Raw genomic sequence first — 19,693 nt, 5'->3', positions numbered from 1 at the left:
TTTTAAGTCGGAGAGAAATATAAAGCTGACTCAAACAAACACACACACAAAATTTCCTCTTCAGTCATTTATGCAGAAACTTGCACTAAATTAAAAGGTGTGATGTATATATTAGCAATTTCCATAACCTGGTTCTTTTACTGCCCTGGCCTGTTTAGTAGAGACTGTTTGGTCAGTACTGTCGACTGCATGCTTTTTCATCAGCCTAATGTTTGATCTGCACTCTCTAGAACTAGCAGGAAAAGAGAGACACTCAGAAATTTAGGAAGTTTGGGTTAGCAGTTAGGTGTTAACCCTCCTTGGCTCTAGGCGAGGTTTATATTTCACCCCAGAAACTAGCTGGGTGATTGTTGCTCTTTTTTTGACAGCCGGCAAGAAGCTGTGCCTTAGACCTGTTTGGCTGCCGTCCTGAGTAGAAGAGTTTGGCAGCCCTAGGGAAATGAAATTCTTGGGCTTCGGACCCGCCCAGAGTACACCCTCTCAGCCACTACTCTGTTGCTATGAAACAAAAGACGAGGAAGGTGAGCGAGGCAGGAAGTCCCGCCTTTGAGCCCCCGTTGGCTTTGGCTCGGGCTCCCAATGCTCACGCCCACCCGCCCACTCCTTATTGGTCAGTTCCTTTAGTGCCTTGGCATCCTTTCTTCCATCTCCTTTCCCTTTTCCACTTTCGTTCTTCGGTGAGTCCAGTGCCCCCATTTCCCTCCGAGTCTCTTTGTATTTGGGACGTGCCGCGAGCGGGCCTTCCTTTGGGGCCATTGTGTACTGTGGGAGACGTGGACTGGGGGGGTAGTGCGAGAAGGACGGCCGCCTCCCGCCCATTGGCGCCGCCCGCTGTCGGGCAGGGCAAGGGCGCGTGGGATTGGCCTAGCGGCGCGCGGCCCCGCCCCCCGGCTCCGCCCCGCTCCCGGGGCTCTCTGTGTGTGTATCCTACGGGGTGGGGTATCCAGCGAGTGGTCTCCACCTCCAGCTAGTGCTGCTGCGGCGTCCCGCGGCCTCCCCGAGAATCGGGCGGGAGGGGAGAGCGGGCGTGGATTGGTCTTGACGGTAATTGTTGCGTTTCCCCGTCTCGGTGGCCTGCGCTCCGGCTTGCGCCTTCCACGGGAACGTGCTTTTACGGCGATCACACACTCGCTCCCCTGGCTCCCCACGCACCCTGGGCTCGTGCGGGTAGAGTAGGACCCGCGCACACGCGTGTGCGCTACGGCGGGGAAAGGCCGGGAGGGAAGGGGGCGCCGGGGAGGCTTGCCGCTTCTTTCCGGCCAGGGGACCCTGGGGCAGCCAGCCGCGGGGCCACGGACGTACAGGGGACAGCCCTGGCTTCCAGCTGCTGTCGCCGCGGCCGGCACAGTTTGAAGAGGGGTATTTAAAGACCGGAACCCGGGCTGGGCCGGGAGAGGAGTGAAGGGAGCCGGGTGGCTGGGATTGCAGACATCCCGGGTGTGTGTGTGCGTGTGTGTGTGTGTGTGTGTGTGTGTGTGTGGTGGTGGGGGGTGGGGTGCGTCTGCCCGGGAGCCGAATGCGGGGCGCCCAAGACCGACGGGTCTGCGGGCGCTGGACGTGCGAGGGGGGACTCCGGCCTTTCTGTGTCCACCTTCCTCCCCGAGCTGAGGTCCGAGAGTGGCAGGGGAGAGGCACACAGGAGGAGGGCACACAGACGTCCCGAAACAAAGCTTTGGACCCCCACTCCCTCTGCGTGAGACGAGAGGAAAGGAGCAAAATAAGTGAACACTCTTCTCCTTTCGGTGCCCGCGCTTGTCAGGTTCTCACCCCTCTTTTTTTAGTGGGTTGTTTGTTGGTTTATTTGGCTCTTAACTTGGGGCTAACTCCTTGGTTTAAGAACTATATATTCGTGGGTCCATGTTCCCCTATCCGTACTCGTTGGTTTTAGCGGGGAAAATCCAAGTTCTAAGCCTTTGTTGACAACAGCTATGTCCCTTGCGCTCTTGTAGAATCATCTTCACATTTATATAACTCGGCGGAATCTAAGAGAGTGAAAGTGAGGTTTTCAAGTGAGGCTCTCAACACGTTTTCTGGGAGCTTTAGTTCTAGTATACATTGAATTGAGATTAAGGCAGGGATGGGGAGAACATTGTGTTCCTATCTAGTTGGAGGAAACCTTTGTAAGTTGTTTTGTTTTGGATGGGTTTTTTTTTTTGTTGTTGTTGTTTTGGGTTTTTTGGTTATGAGTTGGGTATTAATAAAGGCTTTGCCAGGTGAAATTCGAGAAGGATACATCTTTAACTCTTAGTGCTCCAAAAGCAAATCTAAGGTTACCGTTTGTTGTGCGAACAGATTGAGAGTGCAGATTCATAGCTATTGGGAAGTTGAACCTGGGACCCTGGATTTTGTTCTCAATGGTGGAGGATGTAGTGGGTACAAATTAACCTGTTCAGTTTTCTGCTGGGTAAACATTTTCATGACCAACTAACTTTTTTTTCCCCCCCTTAATCTGCCTTTCAAAGAACTAAGGTTCCAGATGGCAAATTCTATGAATGGCAGAAACCCTGGTGGTCGAGGAGGAAACCCCCGAAAAGGACGGATTTTGGGTATTATTGATGCTATTCAAGATGCAGTTGGACCTCCTAAGCAAGCAGCAGCAGATCGCAGGACTGTTGAGAAAACTTGGAAACTCATGGACAAAGTGGTAAGTTCTATATGCTTGTTCCTGTTATTTGCCCTGGATGTGGTTTCTTCTTCTATTGTTTTATTTGGACCATCAATTAATATTATTGTTACCATTAATTAATAATTATTGTTATGGCAACAGTCTTTAGATTTGAATTGACCATTTTTCTTGCATCTACTCTGTGTGTTTTAAAAAGTTGGATTCAGAGCAAAGACTTGCTTGTGTTTTCTTTTTACCTTTTGTCCTACTCTTCAAGGTTCAAAGTTCCTCTATATGACTCAGATATTCAAAGATTTTACTGTTGGCTGCTCTTTGTTAGTACATGGCCATAGAATAGTTTGGAAGTATTTGCTCTGTCTTATGTGAAGTTGTGTTACTGTTAAATAACAAACGAGCGCAAACAAGTGTTTTAAAAAACCCTCTGAGGGACCACTCATGACAACCATAGTGCATGACTCTGAGAGTATTTACTAGAGGAAGAACCAGATTAGTCCTTAAGTGGGGAAGCAATGTTTGAGAGAGTTTCCATTTCCATCTGTGAGAATTCATCTTCATTAAGAAACTTTTTCTTGTTGTTAATGTAGAGTTACAGTTTCTTTCATCTATTCCATTTTGAAACAGGAAACCTTTTCGATTGCACATTGTTTATTGTGAAAGGAAAATTTATGAAGGAGGTGGGGGGGCTGAGAGTATCAGAAACCTCTGTGGTTTCTGCATGTTGCTTTCAGATGAATAATAATTTTACAAGAAGAAGTCAAGCTGGATGTTATTACCCTGAGAAGTCTAGGCAACCTGAATGTTTTACTGGAGACTACTGAGAAACTAGCTGTCAGTGTCCTCTCTTACTAAGTAGGATTATGAAATAAATATGATTAAGAGGTGGCTTGCTGCTGTGCAGAATTAATAGTTCTTGTTTTTGAAGCAGTTAGTACCATCCCCTGTATATTGGTAAATGTTTGTAGCACCATCTGGTTTCATTTCATAGATATTTGGGGCTAATTATGAATTTAGTTGATGCAGGGCTCTTGATATTTTTGTGACTGCAGAAATGGAATTTTAAAAAAATATCCTCTGTAGGGATGTGCTAAAGCCTCCATGAAATCATATAGTAGTAGTTGTCTTTACTTTGGCTTGTAACTGTGTATGAATATTTGCCACAAAAAGCCAGTGTCAGTGTGGTATTAGTGGCACAGGAAGGTGATAAGATTTCCTTTATTTTCATTTATCCTTATGTATAGTACAGATGGATAGATGAATGATAGGCTTACCATTCTAGGTCCAGTGGTGCCAAATGCAGAGCCAGAAAATTTTGCCAGATAAATATCCTTAGTTTTGGGCTTCATTGTGACCTATTTAAGCTTCTGCCAATTTTTTCAAATTGTGATATTAAAATGCTCCAGACAGAATGATGTCATAGTGTCAGAACATTGCAACTTGCTGGTTGAGGTCAGGTTTGGATTTTAGCATTGGATACTTAAGAATGAGGAGTATGCAGTGGGAAGAACTGCATATATTTAGCAGGCGCAAGTAACTGTCTTTGGTTTTCTTTTTTTTTTTTTTTTTCTTTTCTTTTTTTTTTTTTTCCAATTTATTTATTTTCAGAAAAACAGTGTTCATTATTTTTTCACCACACCCAGTGCTCCATGCAAGCTGTGCCCTCTATAATACCCACCACCTGGTACCCCAACCTCCCACCCCCCCGCCACTTCAAACCCCTCAGATTGTTTTTCAGAGTCCATAGTCTCTCATGGTTCATCTCCCCTTCCAATTTACCCAAAAGCACATACCCTCCCCAATGTCCATAACCCTACCCCCCTTCTCCCAACCCCCCTCCCCCCAGCAACCCACAGTTTGTTTCGTGAGATTAAGAGTCACTTATGGTTTCTCTCCCTCCCTATCCCATCTTGTTTCATGGATTCTTCTCCTACCCACTTAAGCCCCCATGTTGCATCACCACTCCCTCATATCAGGGAGATCATATGATAGTTGTCTTTCTCCGCTTGACTTATTTCGCTAAGCATGATACGCTCTAGTTCCATCCATGGTATATATACACAATGGAATACTATGCAGCCATCAAAAGAAACGAAATCTTGCCATTTGTCTTTGGTTTTCTAAAGAGAATGCGATTTAAGGTCACTTTCATTACCTAAGTCGTAAGTTGGGCATAAGAGAAGGAATTCTTGGTTTTTCCCTATACTTGTTATATGAGTGGGCAACATGGGTCAGATTCTCTCAAGGAGCTGCCCCTCCCTCCCCATCCCCTTCTGCGAGAGGTCAGAATTTGTACATTTATGGTTTATGAGTGAATGTTAGCACAGCAAATAAAAAAGATTGGTATCAGGAAGAGGTGAGCTATAGTTAATATAAGAGTCATTGTTTTTCAAACGTTAAAGAATATATTCATAATTTTGGTTTGTAATTGCTTGTTAACATAAGTTTTATCCACTTTTAATTATTTCACCATGGGTTATGGTAAAATAGATGGTTTTTGATAGTTAAGCCTCTGCCATTGTTTATTTTACTAACTCTTTTGTGGGTTTGGGTTTAGCCTCTCTAATTGAAAAACTTGACTCATAAGGAGAACTATTAATGAAAGTCTCTACTTAGTGGAATGTGGGTAAGGGTGTTGGCAAAGGTGCATTGGAATGGCTTTTCTTATTTTGTCTTCATTATTTGTCAAGAATGAAAATAATTGTGTTCACTTATGAATGCATTCATGGGCTTCGTGGAGGGAAATCACATGAATCGCTATGAAGACCTCAGCGTGTTCATCACTATTCTACCACACAGTAATAAAAAGGCATTGATAATTACTAACTGAAAATATATTTTATTAAATTGTGTAATACAGAAGTGTCCCTCACATGTGTTTACCCTTTTTTTTTTCTTTGTCAGTGGTGAAGGAAGTGGTTCATCATCTCAACATTGTCCTGGTGATTACATCAGGATATTTATTATGAGTCCAAATGTTAATCTCTTGACCAATCACCTAACTGTTTTATAAACTAACAGCAATAGCCTGAGTTTAGCTTGTGAATAACAGAAAAGAGTAACTTTCAAGTCCTACTGGTAGTTACGTGATAGGCAGGGTTAGGTGCTTAGTTAGCACGTTTTTCTTTGGGAAGCCTCTTCAACAAGGACAGATCTTAGAAGGATAAATATGAAATGAACTTTTAAGTTCAGAATGTTGCAGCTACCTACTAAATCAAAGAACATTTTACAGTGGATATTTTGCAGTCCCAGACTGTAGTAGAAATTTCCAGGAAGTGTGTAGTTTTATCATTCCCTGGCATCTAGAATTTAAAACATTCAACTGAGACTCCAGTTCCAACTAATTGTTCTGTTTTCAGAGGGCAGACTTCTAGATATGGTCACTGAGAGTAGGAGAGAGTCATTACTCAGTTGGTTTGTGTGTGGTGTGTGTGTGTGTGAGAGACAGAGAGATGTAAAGTATTCTGTAACCCAAAATCAGTTTATTGAGAAAAAGGATGTAGCATATCCCAAAGCCTCCCATTTAGACATATTTTCTGGCCTTGGCTCTATGTGTCAGTTTAAGTCAGTAGCTAACCCCAAACTCTTCTGGTCCCTGGATATCTGATACAGTGACAGAGGTATTACTCATGAATATATATCCAGGTTCAGATGTACCTGAAATATGGAATCTATTCCAAAGCTATTACAGAGATGGTTTTTTTATTATTATTTTTTAAGATTTTATTTATTTATTTGACAGAGATCACAAGGAGGCAGAGAGGCAGGCAGAGAGAGAGGAGGAAGCAGGCTCCCTGCCGAGTAGAGAACCTGATGCGGGACTCGATCCCAAGACCCTGAGACCATGACCTGAGCTGAAGGCAGAGGCTTAACCCACTGAGTCACCCAGGCTCTCCAGAGATGGGTTTCTTAAACACTTAACATTTATTGAGGGCCTACTATGTTCCTACTAAGTGCTTGTTACTAGGGATACAAAGCTAGGTAAGATGTATAATTTGGCCTCTGAGGTGTCAAGGAACTCAGACACTGACATCACAGCCAGGCATATAAATGGTAATCTATTATTTATATTATATTATATTTGTTAGGTAATTGCCATGTAGTATGGACAAGGCTGTAATACAGACCTGTGGAAGGTACAGTGGGGGCAAAGTGAAGAAGAACCTCCTTGTTTTTTGGCTGCTGCTCAGACAGTTGCCTGTCTGGATTTTGCTGGCCACTGTCCTTAGGAACAGCGTTATTGTACTCTTGTTGGAAATGCTGAGGTGAGGGTAAGGAAATGATTGCTAATCAGTATGGGAGAAATGATAATTTATTAATGTGAGGTTCCTGAGCCTGGTTTTCATAAGCGCCTTAGCCAGGTGATGGAAAGTGGAAGGAACAGTTTTCCATCTAATAGATACTAAATGTACCGAGCTTACATGGATGTTCAGGAAATTAGAAAAGAATTAATTGATGCCGAAGAGCAAAGCAGCTTGAGTACCTGCCTACGTTTTGTCTTGTTGTCCTTGTCATTTATTTGAAATTACATTATTGAAAGACTTTTAAAAGCATTTAAAAAGTGATGATGCCAAATAGCCTTTTCCTGCTTTTTACCCTCAGTACACTCAGTACATTTGTCAAGCTGGAGTGTAATTCATTCTCCATCTTTATACTTTTACTGCAACTATAATTTATTTTAAAGGTTGTCAATCAGAGATGCTTGGAATATATGCAGCTATTTTAACAAATAATAGTCGATATTCTTTTCTAAGATGAATTCCTTATACCTCTGAAAAATATTATATGTGGGATAAAGCATAGGCTTTGGATGCCTCTTGTTTATGTTTGTTGGGTTTATGTTTGTTTATGTTTGTTGGGTTTGTTGAGATATCACTATCCTTGGGCCCTTGGAATAGGGAATGTCATTTATTTGAATCATTCTTCATGTATTTCCTTTTCTTTAGTGAAGTTCTTCCATGTTAGCAGAATCATGGGCACTTTTAGACTTGGGTAGATGATAACACATTAAGTGTCTGAACAGTTTTGCTTAATACTGAGATTTTGAGCTCTTGTGCTTGGCTAAGTGGAGTGATCCCAAAGTTTGCTCCTTTCCCCTTTTAGGGAAAATTTTTTATAAAATAAAAGATTAAAGGAATCATACCAAGTTACCTTGGTTTATCCTTGTGACTTAGGACACGCATTTAACAGAAGCCTTAATAAGTTAGTCATCTTTTCAACTCTCATAAAATCTTTACCATTAAGGTTTTAAATCAACTCTTCTTTTCTTCAAAGCTGCTTTATACGCTATCTATTGATTTCACCATTCATTTATCAAATTCCATCTGGAAAGATAGAGGTTTGTAAACACCCATTCCATTCTATGTAGTAGAGTATGTTCTGCATACTCTAGAATGCGATAAGGCTATAATGGGGTATAAATAAAGTGCTGTGACGTAGGATATGGTTGGGGAGGATATGCTTGTGGGGGCTGAGGGGTTGATCAGGAATGCAGCTGGTAGAGGTGTTATCCAGCTACTCTTTCAAGGACTCTTTCCACTGAGGTGTAGGATACGACAGGCTGAAGGAATGTGGGTAGAGGGAGATTGTTGAGAAGGTAAGTTAGAGAAAGATGAAGACGATTTCTGCTCTTTCAAGGAGTTTGGACTTTATTCGGTAGAAGAGAAGTGTTATTATCTTTGAGTAGAGTGTGAAAAACAGTCAAGGCTGTGCTGTGGTCGATTATTCTCTTGACTCTACAAAGCATGGATTAAGAGAAGAGAAACTTAAAGTAGGAGTAGTGATCAAGAAGAATTAAAACAGACTGGGCAAGAAATAATGAAGGGCTGAATTGAGGGCTGAACTCCAATTGAGAGTCAATTTAGCAAGCGTAGGTTCAAATGCGGGAGGCTTTTTTTTTTTTTTTTAAGATTTTGTTTATTTATTTGATGCAGAGAGACAGAGTAAGAGAGAGAACACAAGCAGGAGGGGGAGTGGGAAAGGGAGAATCAGGCTTCATGTGGGGCTTGATCCCAGGACCCCGGAATCAGGACTAGAGCAGAAGGCAGACACTTAACAACCGAGGCATGAAGGCGCCCTGTGGAGGGCATTTTGGAGGTAAAATTTACAGGTGCGGGTGACCCTTTAGAGATAGAGGATGAAAGAGATGGTGGTGAAGTGAAAGTGACTCGAGGTTTTTAGCCTGAAGGCGGTGATGCTTTAAATGAGATAAGGAACATAGTAAGAAAAAGAGGAAGCTTGGGAGCTGGTGCATAAGTTTGTTTTGGGCCATGTTGAGTTTGGCATGCCAGAGCGAAATCCATTTTGAAATCAGAAAGTTGAATGTGCAGTTAGAGAGAAGTTGAAACTGAGGACATATGTTTGGTAGATATGCCCACAGAGGTAGTATTTCAAGCTGTAGACCAGTAAGAGATTTGCAATGTAGAGTAGAAGATGAGAGTTAGAGAAAAAGTCAGAGATTGGCATTTTGTCTGTGTATGGGGTTGTAGTTATAATTAGATTGCAGAGAAGGAGAGAGAATCCTGCAAAAAACAGCGATGAGAGAGGTAGGAAAAGAATTAGGGCAGATTGATTTCTTGGGTAGAGACAGCTTCAATTAAGGAGATAGTTTCCAATTCTGAGAAAACCAAATTCAAGTCCAAGTGGAGAAAACCAAGCAGGATGAAAATTTAAGAAGTTGCTGAATTTCATGAAGAGAGGCCAATCATTGACCTTTTAGAATAGTTTCATTTACGTGATGGGGCTAAATTAAAAAGAATGTGGGGGTAACTTAACAGTTGTTCTCAAAGTGACAACTGGTGAAAAGGAAGAAAGTTCTGAGAGATAGCTTGAGGGTTTGAGCAGAGCATAACTTTGTGTGTGTGTGGAGAGGTGTATAGATTGAGGAGAGAGATATGTAGATAGGGAGTGATTTAAAATGTAAAGGTAGAAGAAGTAATTAATAAAGTGTCATCCTAGATTACAATGTGGGAGGAAAAGGCTAAGTACAAGTAGAAGAGTAAACCTTGGTTGATAACTAATTGCTACTTATATAAGAGGGAAGTAAGAAAATCTACAGTTTTGAGAGAATTTGTAAATTTTATTTTGGGTTGTAAGGAAGTGATTTAAGGAATAACATTTATAATGTTCAAACCACATCTTAAAATTGTATATTGTAGAATAAACAATATATATTTTAATCAGTCTTCTAGCAGTTAAGTGGGCAAATAAGTAAAACATGGAGATGGAAGTAAGTTCTTATCCTGTGTATTTAGCTCATTTTAGAAACATGCTGTGACTTAAATGATGTCAGGATACTATTTTTATCTACTCTACTTGGGCATATGGGGAAGTTGGTTTTTTGTTATCATTGCTTTTGTTATTGTTTAGCATTTTTTAATTGCTGATATTTTCCGAGTAATGAAGGAAGCATTTTGAATATAACTGACCAAATTTTTAGCACTTTAACATACAAATATTTAAATAATTGTTAAGCTCACGCATGCTATCTTCCAATAGCAATTAACAAAAATAGTTATTAAACTAAATGTTCTGCCTGTTCAGATACTGCATCAGCTGAGTACTGCTGATGTATTAATTCCGTATCAGGACTACCAATCTGGGCTTATTACCGTTTGCTGCTTTCCTGCACAAAACACTCCAGACTTTTACAGAGCTGCAGGTAGTATGAAGAACTTCAGGAGCTGAAAGAACTCTTAGCGATCCGCAACAGAGCAGTCAGTGCCCTTGGTCTGATTCTCATATGTTGGCAAAATCTGCAGTTTACCATGATGTGGTATAATATAAAATACAGAAGGAAAAGATGTACTAAGAAGTACTGGGTACCAGCTGTGTGCTACGTACCGTGCAGATCGCTTTACATTTCCTCTTCTGAGAATCATAACATCCTGAGTTTTCTGGAAGAAGAAACTGGCCCACTGTTGGAAAACTAATAAATGGTAGCACCAAATCTTAGGTTTGATTGACTCTAGCATCTGTGTTCATAGTATGAAGATTCAAGTACTCCATTCCATGGAATAATATGATTCTTCCTCTTCCGATGAGAAGGAAATCAAAAGGCTCTTTACCTTCTAATATTTGATATGATCAAATTCTTCTTGAAACTTTGTACTCACTTAGGTTTATTCACTATAGGTATGGTTTTCCTATTTGTAGCATTCTCTTCTGAGAAGTTCTTTGTTCCTTTCCTCCTTCTACACCTTCTTTCCGCCATCAAGTATTTATTTTGCATCTACCATATGCAAAATTCTACACTAAGTGAAGGAAACAGACAAGTAAGAGATACGTCTCCACTTTTAAGGAAGACCAGTTTTCATTTGGAAGGAAAATAGTGAACAAATGAACACACAATTGATATGAATACACAACTGAAAATTGATATTTTAATTACAGCTAGTCAGTTATTTAATGATGCTTATATTTAAAGACAGCTTTTAAAAAAAGCTTCCTTGAAAACCATAAATAATTTGGTAGTTGGCCCAAATCCTACCTTAATTAATATATCAGATTCATAACCAATTTTATATGCTAACCTTGTTTTGCCCAATTAATATTTTATGTAGAAAGAATTTTATATTATTTTTATACTCTTTACATTTTATACTGTATACATGTACATACTTTATGTACTTAAGATGATTTGCTAAATTAAGATGGGAAGAATTCAAAGAACTCACGGATGCTTTTTTTTTTAAAGATTTTATTTATTTGCCAGAGAGAGGCAAGAGCCTCTCTCTTTTTTTTTTTTTTTTCCAATTTATTTATTTTCAGAAAAACAGTATTCATTATTTTTTCACCACACCCAGTGCTCCATGCAAGCTGTGCCCTCTATAATACCCACCACCTGGTACCCCAACCTCCCACCCCCCCGCCACTTCAAACCCCTCAGATTGTTTTTCAGAGTCCATAGTCTCTCATGGTTCATCTCCCCTTCCAATTTACCCAAAAGCACATACCCTCCCCAATGTCCATAACCCTACACCCCTTCTCCCAACCCCCCTCCCCCCAGCAACCCACAGTTTGTTTCGTGAGATTAATGGTTATGGTCACTTATGGTTTGTCTCCCTCCCTATCACATCTTGTTTCATGGATTCTTCTCCTACCCACTTAAGCAATTGCACTACTGGGAATTTACCCTAAAGATGCTTTTTTATCATAATAATATCCTTTGTGTAATTGCAATAAGGAACCTCTTAAAACATTTACATGAAGAGAACAGACAAGAGATTCTTTCAAGCTTTTCATACTGTTGTTAAAAATGGGGTATTTCACTTCGTGGGTACATTGCTTGATTTAATATAACTGCATCGTCCATGAAGTGAGGTGTGCTTTATAATGAAAGACTGTTAAAGTCTAGGCACAATTCCTTACTGTTGAAGTTTCCATTTGCTTCAGTAGAATTTCTTTCATACATTTCAGGGGCTGGGGTGAACCTAAGAAATATGTTAGCTGACCTAATACCTCTTTGTTAACTTTTGACTAGAAGTTTTAATTAAGGCACAGTGGGGAAAATCTTTAAATACAGGAGTGTTCCAAGAATAATTAATGGCTTTGAAAATTGTTACAGCACTCACAAATCCTGTGTTTATATTTGTGCCTTTGCTTTGATATAGTCAAATATATATTTAATGTACGGGAATATATAGTATTTATAGTATATGTATAGATTAGACACATATTTTTATGTGTGTGAAATGGTAAAGACATGTATAGAGAGGCCCCTTTAAAGATCTCTAAATAAATTTAAACAAATACAACAGGCAATTGCATAGTGTTAAGGAGAGAGTGCCTGACTTTCAATTCTAGACAGAAGGGTTTTGAGTAGTAAACTCAGCCGTGTTCCATGTCTTTGTTTTAGTATTGTTCTGTCAAAAGGAGGGTATTGGTCATTGTGATTTCCAAGGTTCTCTTTAGCTCTAAAATCCTTTGACTCAATGACTGTATTGGAATTTGTAGCCTAATTCAGTACTAATTGTTTTGCCTTTTAGTTCAAGAGTGAAGAGTAACCCTGCTAATGAACCAATCCTTTTATGCACTAGTCGATGCCCTAAAAAGTTTGTTATTGTATAAAATGACTGGAGATTTGTTCTTTTTAAAGCTCTTCTGTGTTAGGAACCGCTTGCATTCTAGGGAGCAACTTAGATATTTCTAGATGACATCTAAGTCATTTGAATCTGAACTCGAACCTTGTGGTGAGCTTGATTTTTCTCCTTAACATACTGTTTTTAGAAAAGCAATTTTTCTTTCTCTGGCTTTCGCAGTTCCTTGCACATAGCAGGGACTCAATAAATATTTATTGACTTGAATTTGACCTGCTTAGAAGTCAGTCCTGGTGTAGAGTTACTCGTTTTTGGCAGGAGCTGTCATAAATCACAGAGTTTAATACTAATCCAACTGATGAACTCTACACTCAGCAGCATATCATAGTTCAGCTTGTATGTTACACTCTCCTGAAGGCAGATTTAGAAAACTGTGTGGCCTATAGGAGCCCTGATGAATGGAATCTAGCCCATTTTAAATCTGCCTGTGCTAGTCACCTGCAGGCTCCCTGTGCCTTCACCTCTTAGAATGACTGCATTGACTCCTTCCTTTCTGCTCTACTTTCTGGTGCCTCACAAGCCTTTGCCTACCCTTTTGCCTGGAATATTCCTTTTGCAAATGTAGGTATGCCTTTTTTGATACTCGTGGCAAGTTATGAGTGAGCTGCTGCTTTTCTCCTCCAGCACTTTGTACTCTCTTCCATTAAAGCCCTTAACGTGTCCTGTAATTCTTTTTTAAGCCATCTGTCTTTTTCACTGGAAGACTCCTTGAGGACAGGTCTGTGATTTATTTCATTCTGAATTCCCTAGGGCCTGAAACAATGCCTGACACATAAACATTTTAGAATTAACAAATGGGTCCTGAAGTTCATGGAAATTTGCAAATGGTGTAAAAATAAAAATGTAAATGAGGTTAGGCAGGGATCATTAATTATATGCCTAATTCTAATTAAGTTGCCATATAGTTAGAAAGAAGATCAGCCTGAGATTCAGAAGATGCAGGCTCTTGTGTTAGATTAATGATTTTTTAATAGTCCCTTAATCTTTGTAGTTCTTCGTTTCTTTATCTGAAAATGAATGAATTGGACAGGATCTTTCCAAGGATCCCTTAGAGCAAGAATTACATTGCTCCTAAGTTAATTATAGAGAACTAGGCCTCTTCTGCCAGACTCCTTGAGGCAGGAAGTATGTTCTAGTCATCTATAATTTCCTGGCAGTAAGCTCAGTACCTGGTATATAGTAGTTATGCAAACAATTGTACCAAATAAAGCAATAAGTGCCCAGATAGAATTACAATTTAAATAAAGCAAATGAGAAAAAGCTCACGTAGAGAATAGTAAATTAAAAATCTGTAACACTTAAAATAGTCTGTTAAAGAACATTTACTTGGAATGTCTGAAAAAAATACCTGAGAGTATTTTTTTAATCAGTTAAATGTTCACCAGTAGACGAAATTAATTTGAAATTGCCTAGTCTCCTAACTCCAAGTTAATCATTTATCAATCTTTGACATGCTGTACCAAGTTTTATGTTGCTGAGATTAAACTGTGCCTGCTGTAGGTTGTGGCTGGCGATATTTTTGAAATTTGTATATACTTGTGATACTATCTTACAGTTTTAAGAATTGAAAAACTAGATCTTGTTTGGATTTGTCAAATCATTGACATATTTGAGACTTCATCAGTCTTTAGGGCAGAATGAGCTTCTCTGATTATATCAAAGTCCCAAAAGGAGAAAGAAGGTAAAAAGCTTTATTAACCTTTTTAACTATACTTTTCTCGTGATTTGGTGTTATTTAATTAATTATATGGCATCTTCCTATTAAATACTCTTATATTTAATCTTTGGTCATGCCTTTGGATTATTGATTTGAACACTAGTATATTCAATCATGAAAATAAGGCAGTAATATAATAATATGATTTAAGTGTGTATATATGTGTGTGTGTTTGTGTGTGTGTGTGTGTGTACTGAAGTATTCTGGATAATCAACTAAGCCATCCATTTGTCACATCTGTACTATATGCTCTATACTTCTACATTGTATACAATAAAATAGCAAGGTGGAAGATACAATGCCCTCTGTTAACGTGTGAAATGGTTGTCTTAAGGGCTGTTGCTTGATAGTTTTTTTTTCCTCCCACACACACAAAAAAATCATATGGTTATTTCTTAAAGCAAGTGTGTTAGTAAGTGTGAATACTTTTTTCATTTGTTGTTTCCTGGATTTCTTGTGTTTGTGGTTCTTGAAATTATTACTGTTCAACTGTTTTCTATTTGGCCCAGCCCTTCTGTGAGCACTCAGGGGTGAATCCATGTTTTGTTGAACTTGAAATTTGGAGGGGTCCTTTTAAAGAAAAATAATACAAAAGTACAAATACAAAATTGGGTATGAAGGTGAATTTTTTAGACTGATAAATAAGACTCAAGTTATAAATCTTTAAACATTGATAAATCCACAAACATCAGAGAAATGATCTTGACTCTGTACACTTTATACTTTGATTCTCTTCCATTGCCCTGTATGTTTCCAGTCCTGGGTACCTCTGGACACATGGAAATGACCAAATCTGACTTGGATCTTCCTGCTCCTATGCTGTGTGCTGCTCCATGGGCCTTGAAGTCTTCCCTAATCCATTCTCTTACTGAGCTTGCTGGCAGCATTTTAGCTAGCTCCAGAAGTGACTGGGCATCTCACATACCTTCTACCAAAGCCACACTCAGTGTATTATTTCCAACTCAGATTCCCTTCAGCCAGATTTGAAAAACACCCACAGCAGGAGGTTAAGTGTGATGAAAGGGAAGTCCTACTGGAAAAAGTCAGAGACCTTAGCCAATTGTGTTTAGAGTATCTTGCTCTTGAAAGTGTTACAAAGGATACACGATGAAGGCCTCAGAAGAGGACAAGCTCTTAGAGGACTGTCAAGCCTGTGCTTCATGGGCTTCTCGGGAAAGCTGCCTTTATGCATGAGCGTGCACCCTTCCACTCTGGACGCTCCTGTGCAGTGTCTAATGGTTCCATTTAAAAATTGTGTGATTGCGTGGTTCCCTAAACCCTGGTTGGAGGGGTAGGAACAAGATGGGTTAACTGACTCTTGCAGAAGTTACTCTTAGTTATGCAGGCAGCTCTGCATGCCCCAGTGGTTGGGTGGCACCCGATGGAATGACTGAACCGTTAGGTACCACATGTTTATAGGCACGAGATATAATGTGGGGAGGTGGAAGAGACTTGTTTGGACCTGACACCCATTTACTACTTAATAACTCAGTTATTAAAATTGCACCTCTTTGTTTTATTCTCCTCAGGGTTCAGGAACAAAATACAAAAACGTTAATTAAAATCTATGAGAGGTTAGCTGGGAGTTCAGTGTAGTTGGATAATATCTAAACGTGAGACATTGGTTGCCAGCAAAAGAGGCCCATTTCCTAATTTTTACTTAAAAAAAAGATACTATTAGTGTACGACACTTAGCACGCTGGAGTTCTATGAAGCCATGAACAACAGGATATTGTAGAAGAGAGAATGAAAACTTTAGAGGGGGAAAGTAGAGGTGTGTCATAGAAAAAAATGAATAGGAGGAGAAGAAAATTGGATTTAATTGTATCCAGAGGAATGCAGATATTTACCAGTTGTTTGTAGATTGGAGATAGTAGTTTTAAATGAAAATTTATATTGTGGAAAATGAAGAAATAGTAGTTTGATATATTTCTTAACTTTTCTGTGAAAGAAATTATTGTAGTTCCTATGAAAATGTTTTATTTTTGTCTCTTTTTTTAGGTCAGACTGTGCCAAAATCCCAAGCTTCAGTTGAAAAATAGCCCACCATATATACTTGACATTTTACCTGATACATATCAGCATTTGCGACTTATATTGAGTAAATATGATGACAACCAGAAACTCGCCCAACTCAGCGAGAATGAATATTTTAAAATCTATATCGATAGTCTAATGAAAAAGTCAAAGCGGGCAATAAGACTCTTTAAAGAAGGCAAGGAGCGGATGTATGAAGAACAGTCACAGGACAGGTAAGAATGTTTCAGCTTTTATTGTTTTTAATGGTAAGCTCATAATTTCCATGGCTTTTGGCTTCACAGCATAAATGTCACCGTATCTTTGTTTCAGAAGAAATACCGCATTTGTATATTTGCTTTTCATGTTACTTAAACCTTGTAGTTTTACTTAATTTTTTTTGTGATAATAGATACTTCATGAGACCTTGGTTTTTCTTAAACTTTCATTTTTAGAGTGGTTTTAGGTTTACAGAAAACTTACTCCAAAGTACAAAGTTCTCATCTACCGCCCTGTTATTAGTATCTTGCATGGTATGATACATTGATAAACCAATATTAATATGGTATTATTAACTAAAGCTCAGACTTTACATTAGCATTCACTCTTTCTGTGGGTTTTAACAAAATATATGATGTCATGTATCTACCATTACAGTATCATATAGAATAATTTCACTGCCCTAGAAATACCCTGTGCTCTTGCCTGTTCGTTGCCCCTCCACTCCCCCTCCTCCATCCCACAACTTCTGAATCCCTGGCAACCACTTACCTTTTTACTCTCTTTATAGTTTTTCCTTTTTTAGAGTGTCATACAGTTGAAATCATATAATATGTAACTTTTTTAGACTTGCTTCTTTCCCTTGACAGTATGTGTTTAAGGTTCCCCCTTGTCTTTTTGTAGCTTGATACCTCATTTCTTTTTATTACTGAATAATACTCCATTGCATAGAGGTACTGCGGTTTGTTGATCCATTTGTCTGTTGAAAGATATCATGGTTGCTTCCAATTTTTGACAGTTATATATAAAGCTGCTGTAAATACTCATATGCAGGTTTTTATGTGCATATTAGCTCTCAGTTCATTTGAGTAACTACCTAGGAGCATGACTGCCGGGTCTTATGGTAAGCCCGTGTTTTAGCTTTGTAAGAACCTCCCTACTGTTTTCCAAACTGGCTATACTGTTTTTGCATTCTCACCAGCGATGAATGAGAATTCCTGTTGCTCTCCATGCACCAGTGTTTGGTATTGGTGGGACTGTCTTTGAGATGCAGTCTTGGCTGGATATGTGCATGTCATAGGTGTGGGTGGGAGATGACACTTGATTCTCATGGTTTGACTGTTAAGTGAGAAACTGAACAGGGATGGCAAAGACTGGAGGGATATCAACTGAATCTTGATTTCCAGCCAGGATTCCAGACTTAGAGACTCCCCTTTAAAGTTTGTTGTCTGGCTATTTCAATGTTACATCTCATGACCTGTCTTAAATCAAATGAAGAAAAGTAGTTTTCCATTTTGAGATATTTTAAGTTTATCTAGAATATTCACTGATAGTGATAGTATATTTAGATTTCTACATTTGAAAACAAATATTAATTAAAATTCATAATATCTTAATATAGGTTAGTTGGATTTTAGCTTAAGACACTTAATCTTTCCGGATTTTAGTTTCTTTACATATAGGATAACCTCCAAGAAACTGCTAATCTTTCTTTCAGGTCGGAAAAGCTAGCCTCATGTAGTCTGATAAAACATGGGGTTGTAAAATAGCAAATTCAGTTATCTAGGTGTATAGCCTCTGAACTTGTCTGTAAATAACAGCCAAACAGAGTGAGTAAAACCATAAAAATCAAACATAAAAAAAAAACCTTTGCCAAGATGTAAAATGGCATAAATGTTTGCTTATTTATAATTTGTTCTCTAAATTAGTGATGAACTCTATAATCATAAATGTCTACCCAATTATAACTATAGGCTCCTCATTTAATATACTTGGATCACAGTGTACACATCTTGAAGGTGGTGAATCTTTCAGTTGCCTTTTAGTTTTAAAGCTCTTAGATTCTCCAGGACTGCCAAGAGGAATGTGAATCACCACATGGTATCAGAAGCAAAGTAGAGAAATATCATAGTGATTATTTCTTCTTACAGTTCTTTCAAGAATGACCCAGGTTATGGGGAGGCCAGCTGTTTATGTTTGAGACTATATTTTTGCTTTGTAGTTCTACCAGTGATTTAATAAAATCAGGTTGTTTTTATGACTGTATTTATACTTCTTATTTAAATTTAGTAGCCCTGAAATTCTTCATGAACCAGCAAAAACATCCATTTAATTTCACTTATTAGGACATCAGGTTAGTGAGAAGGCATTTAGTTTCTCAGTATTTTCATTGGATGTAGTCATATATGATTTGATAAGCTTGTGGCCCACTTTAATGACTTCTTTAGAAACCTAAAACATTTTCTAACCCAGTCGATATGATTACCATTTATATATTTTGATATTTTTGGCTTTTTAATGTGGGAGCATATATGAGGGAATCTCTATAAATGTTGGTTGCTTGTGGTAGATTCCCACAGATGATGATAGATTGCATAATGCTGATCGATCATGTTGAGTTGACTCTATAAATTCTGTGTTTTACGTGTCCAAGTAAATTTTGTCACTCTCCTAAATTCAACTGTAAGACAAAGTTTATTAGTTTCTGTGCTGGTATAGCACATTCCTAAATGAATTTTACCATCATCCATGTTCATTTTCTGATAGTGTTCTGTGACCAGCTGTTTTTATGTGGAGCTTACATTTGATACATATATAATCAGAATTCATAATAATGGACCATTCTTGCTATGCCATAACAAGGACATAGATTTTGATTTATGTTTCTTTTGGTGGTAATATGTTTTTACACATTCACTTTTAGGATTTTAAATGCAAGCTGAGGCTAAAGTGTGCCATTATACATGGAACTCTGGGACTTTTTGCTCTATAGAAAATAAAAGAAACTTCTTAGAATATTCTTATGGTGGGCAACAAAGTATTCTCTTTGATAGAATGAGCTTTATAGAACATGGATGATGCACTGATTGCTGGGAATATCATAAAGTTTTTCCATGGGGTGCCAGAGCAGCTCAATCTACTGAGCCACCCAGGTGTCCCTATAGCCTGAATTTTTAAAGCGATTTCACAGAAATGTGACAAATATCATAAATAGAAGAATAAATGAAAAAAATATAGCAATGG

The 19,693-nt window shown here is 38.8% G+C and overlaps 1 protein-coding gene across 2 annotated transcripts in view; it reads left to right on the top strand.

Annotated features, from left to right (window-relative positions):
- The first annotated feature begins 930 nt into the window (after positions 1 to 930).
- Positions 931 to 19,693, top strand: part of CBLB (Cbl proto-oncogene B) — a 218,689-nt gene continuing 199,926 nt past the window's right edge. For both annotated transcript variants that reach the window (XM_044251309.1, XM_044251308.1), the window contains exons 1-3: positions 931 to 1,044; positions 2,463 to 2,644; positions 16,436 to 16,686. In XM_044251309.1, the coding sequence (XP_044107244.1) occupies positions 2,477 to 2,644; positions 16,436 to 16,686 (419 nt within the window). In that variant the 5' untranslated portion in view covers positions 931 to 1,044; positions 2,463 to 2,476. The remainder of the gene's footprint in view (positions 1,045 to 2,462; positions 2,645 to 16,435; positions 16,687 to 19,693) is intronic.

The sequence above is a fragment of the Neovison vison genome, chromosome 6, assembly GCF_020171115.1.
Source record: "Neovison vison isolate M4711 chromosome 6, ASM_NN_V1, whole genome shotgun sequence".
Lineage (NCBI taxonomy): Eukaryota > Metazoa > Chordata > Mammalia > Carnivora > Mustelidae > Neogale > Neogale vison.
The sequence above is the reverse complement of the archived record's forward strand: the minus strand, read 5'-3'. Positions and strand labels throughout refer to the sequence as shown.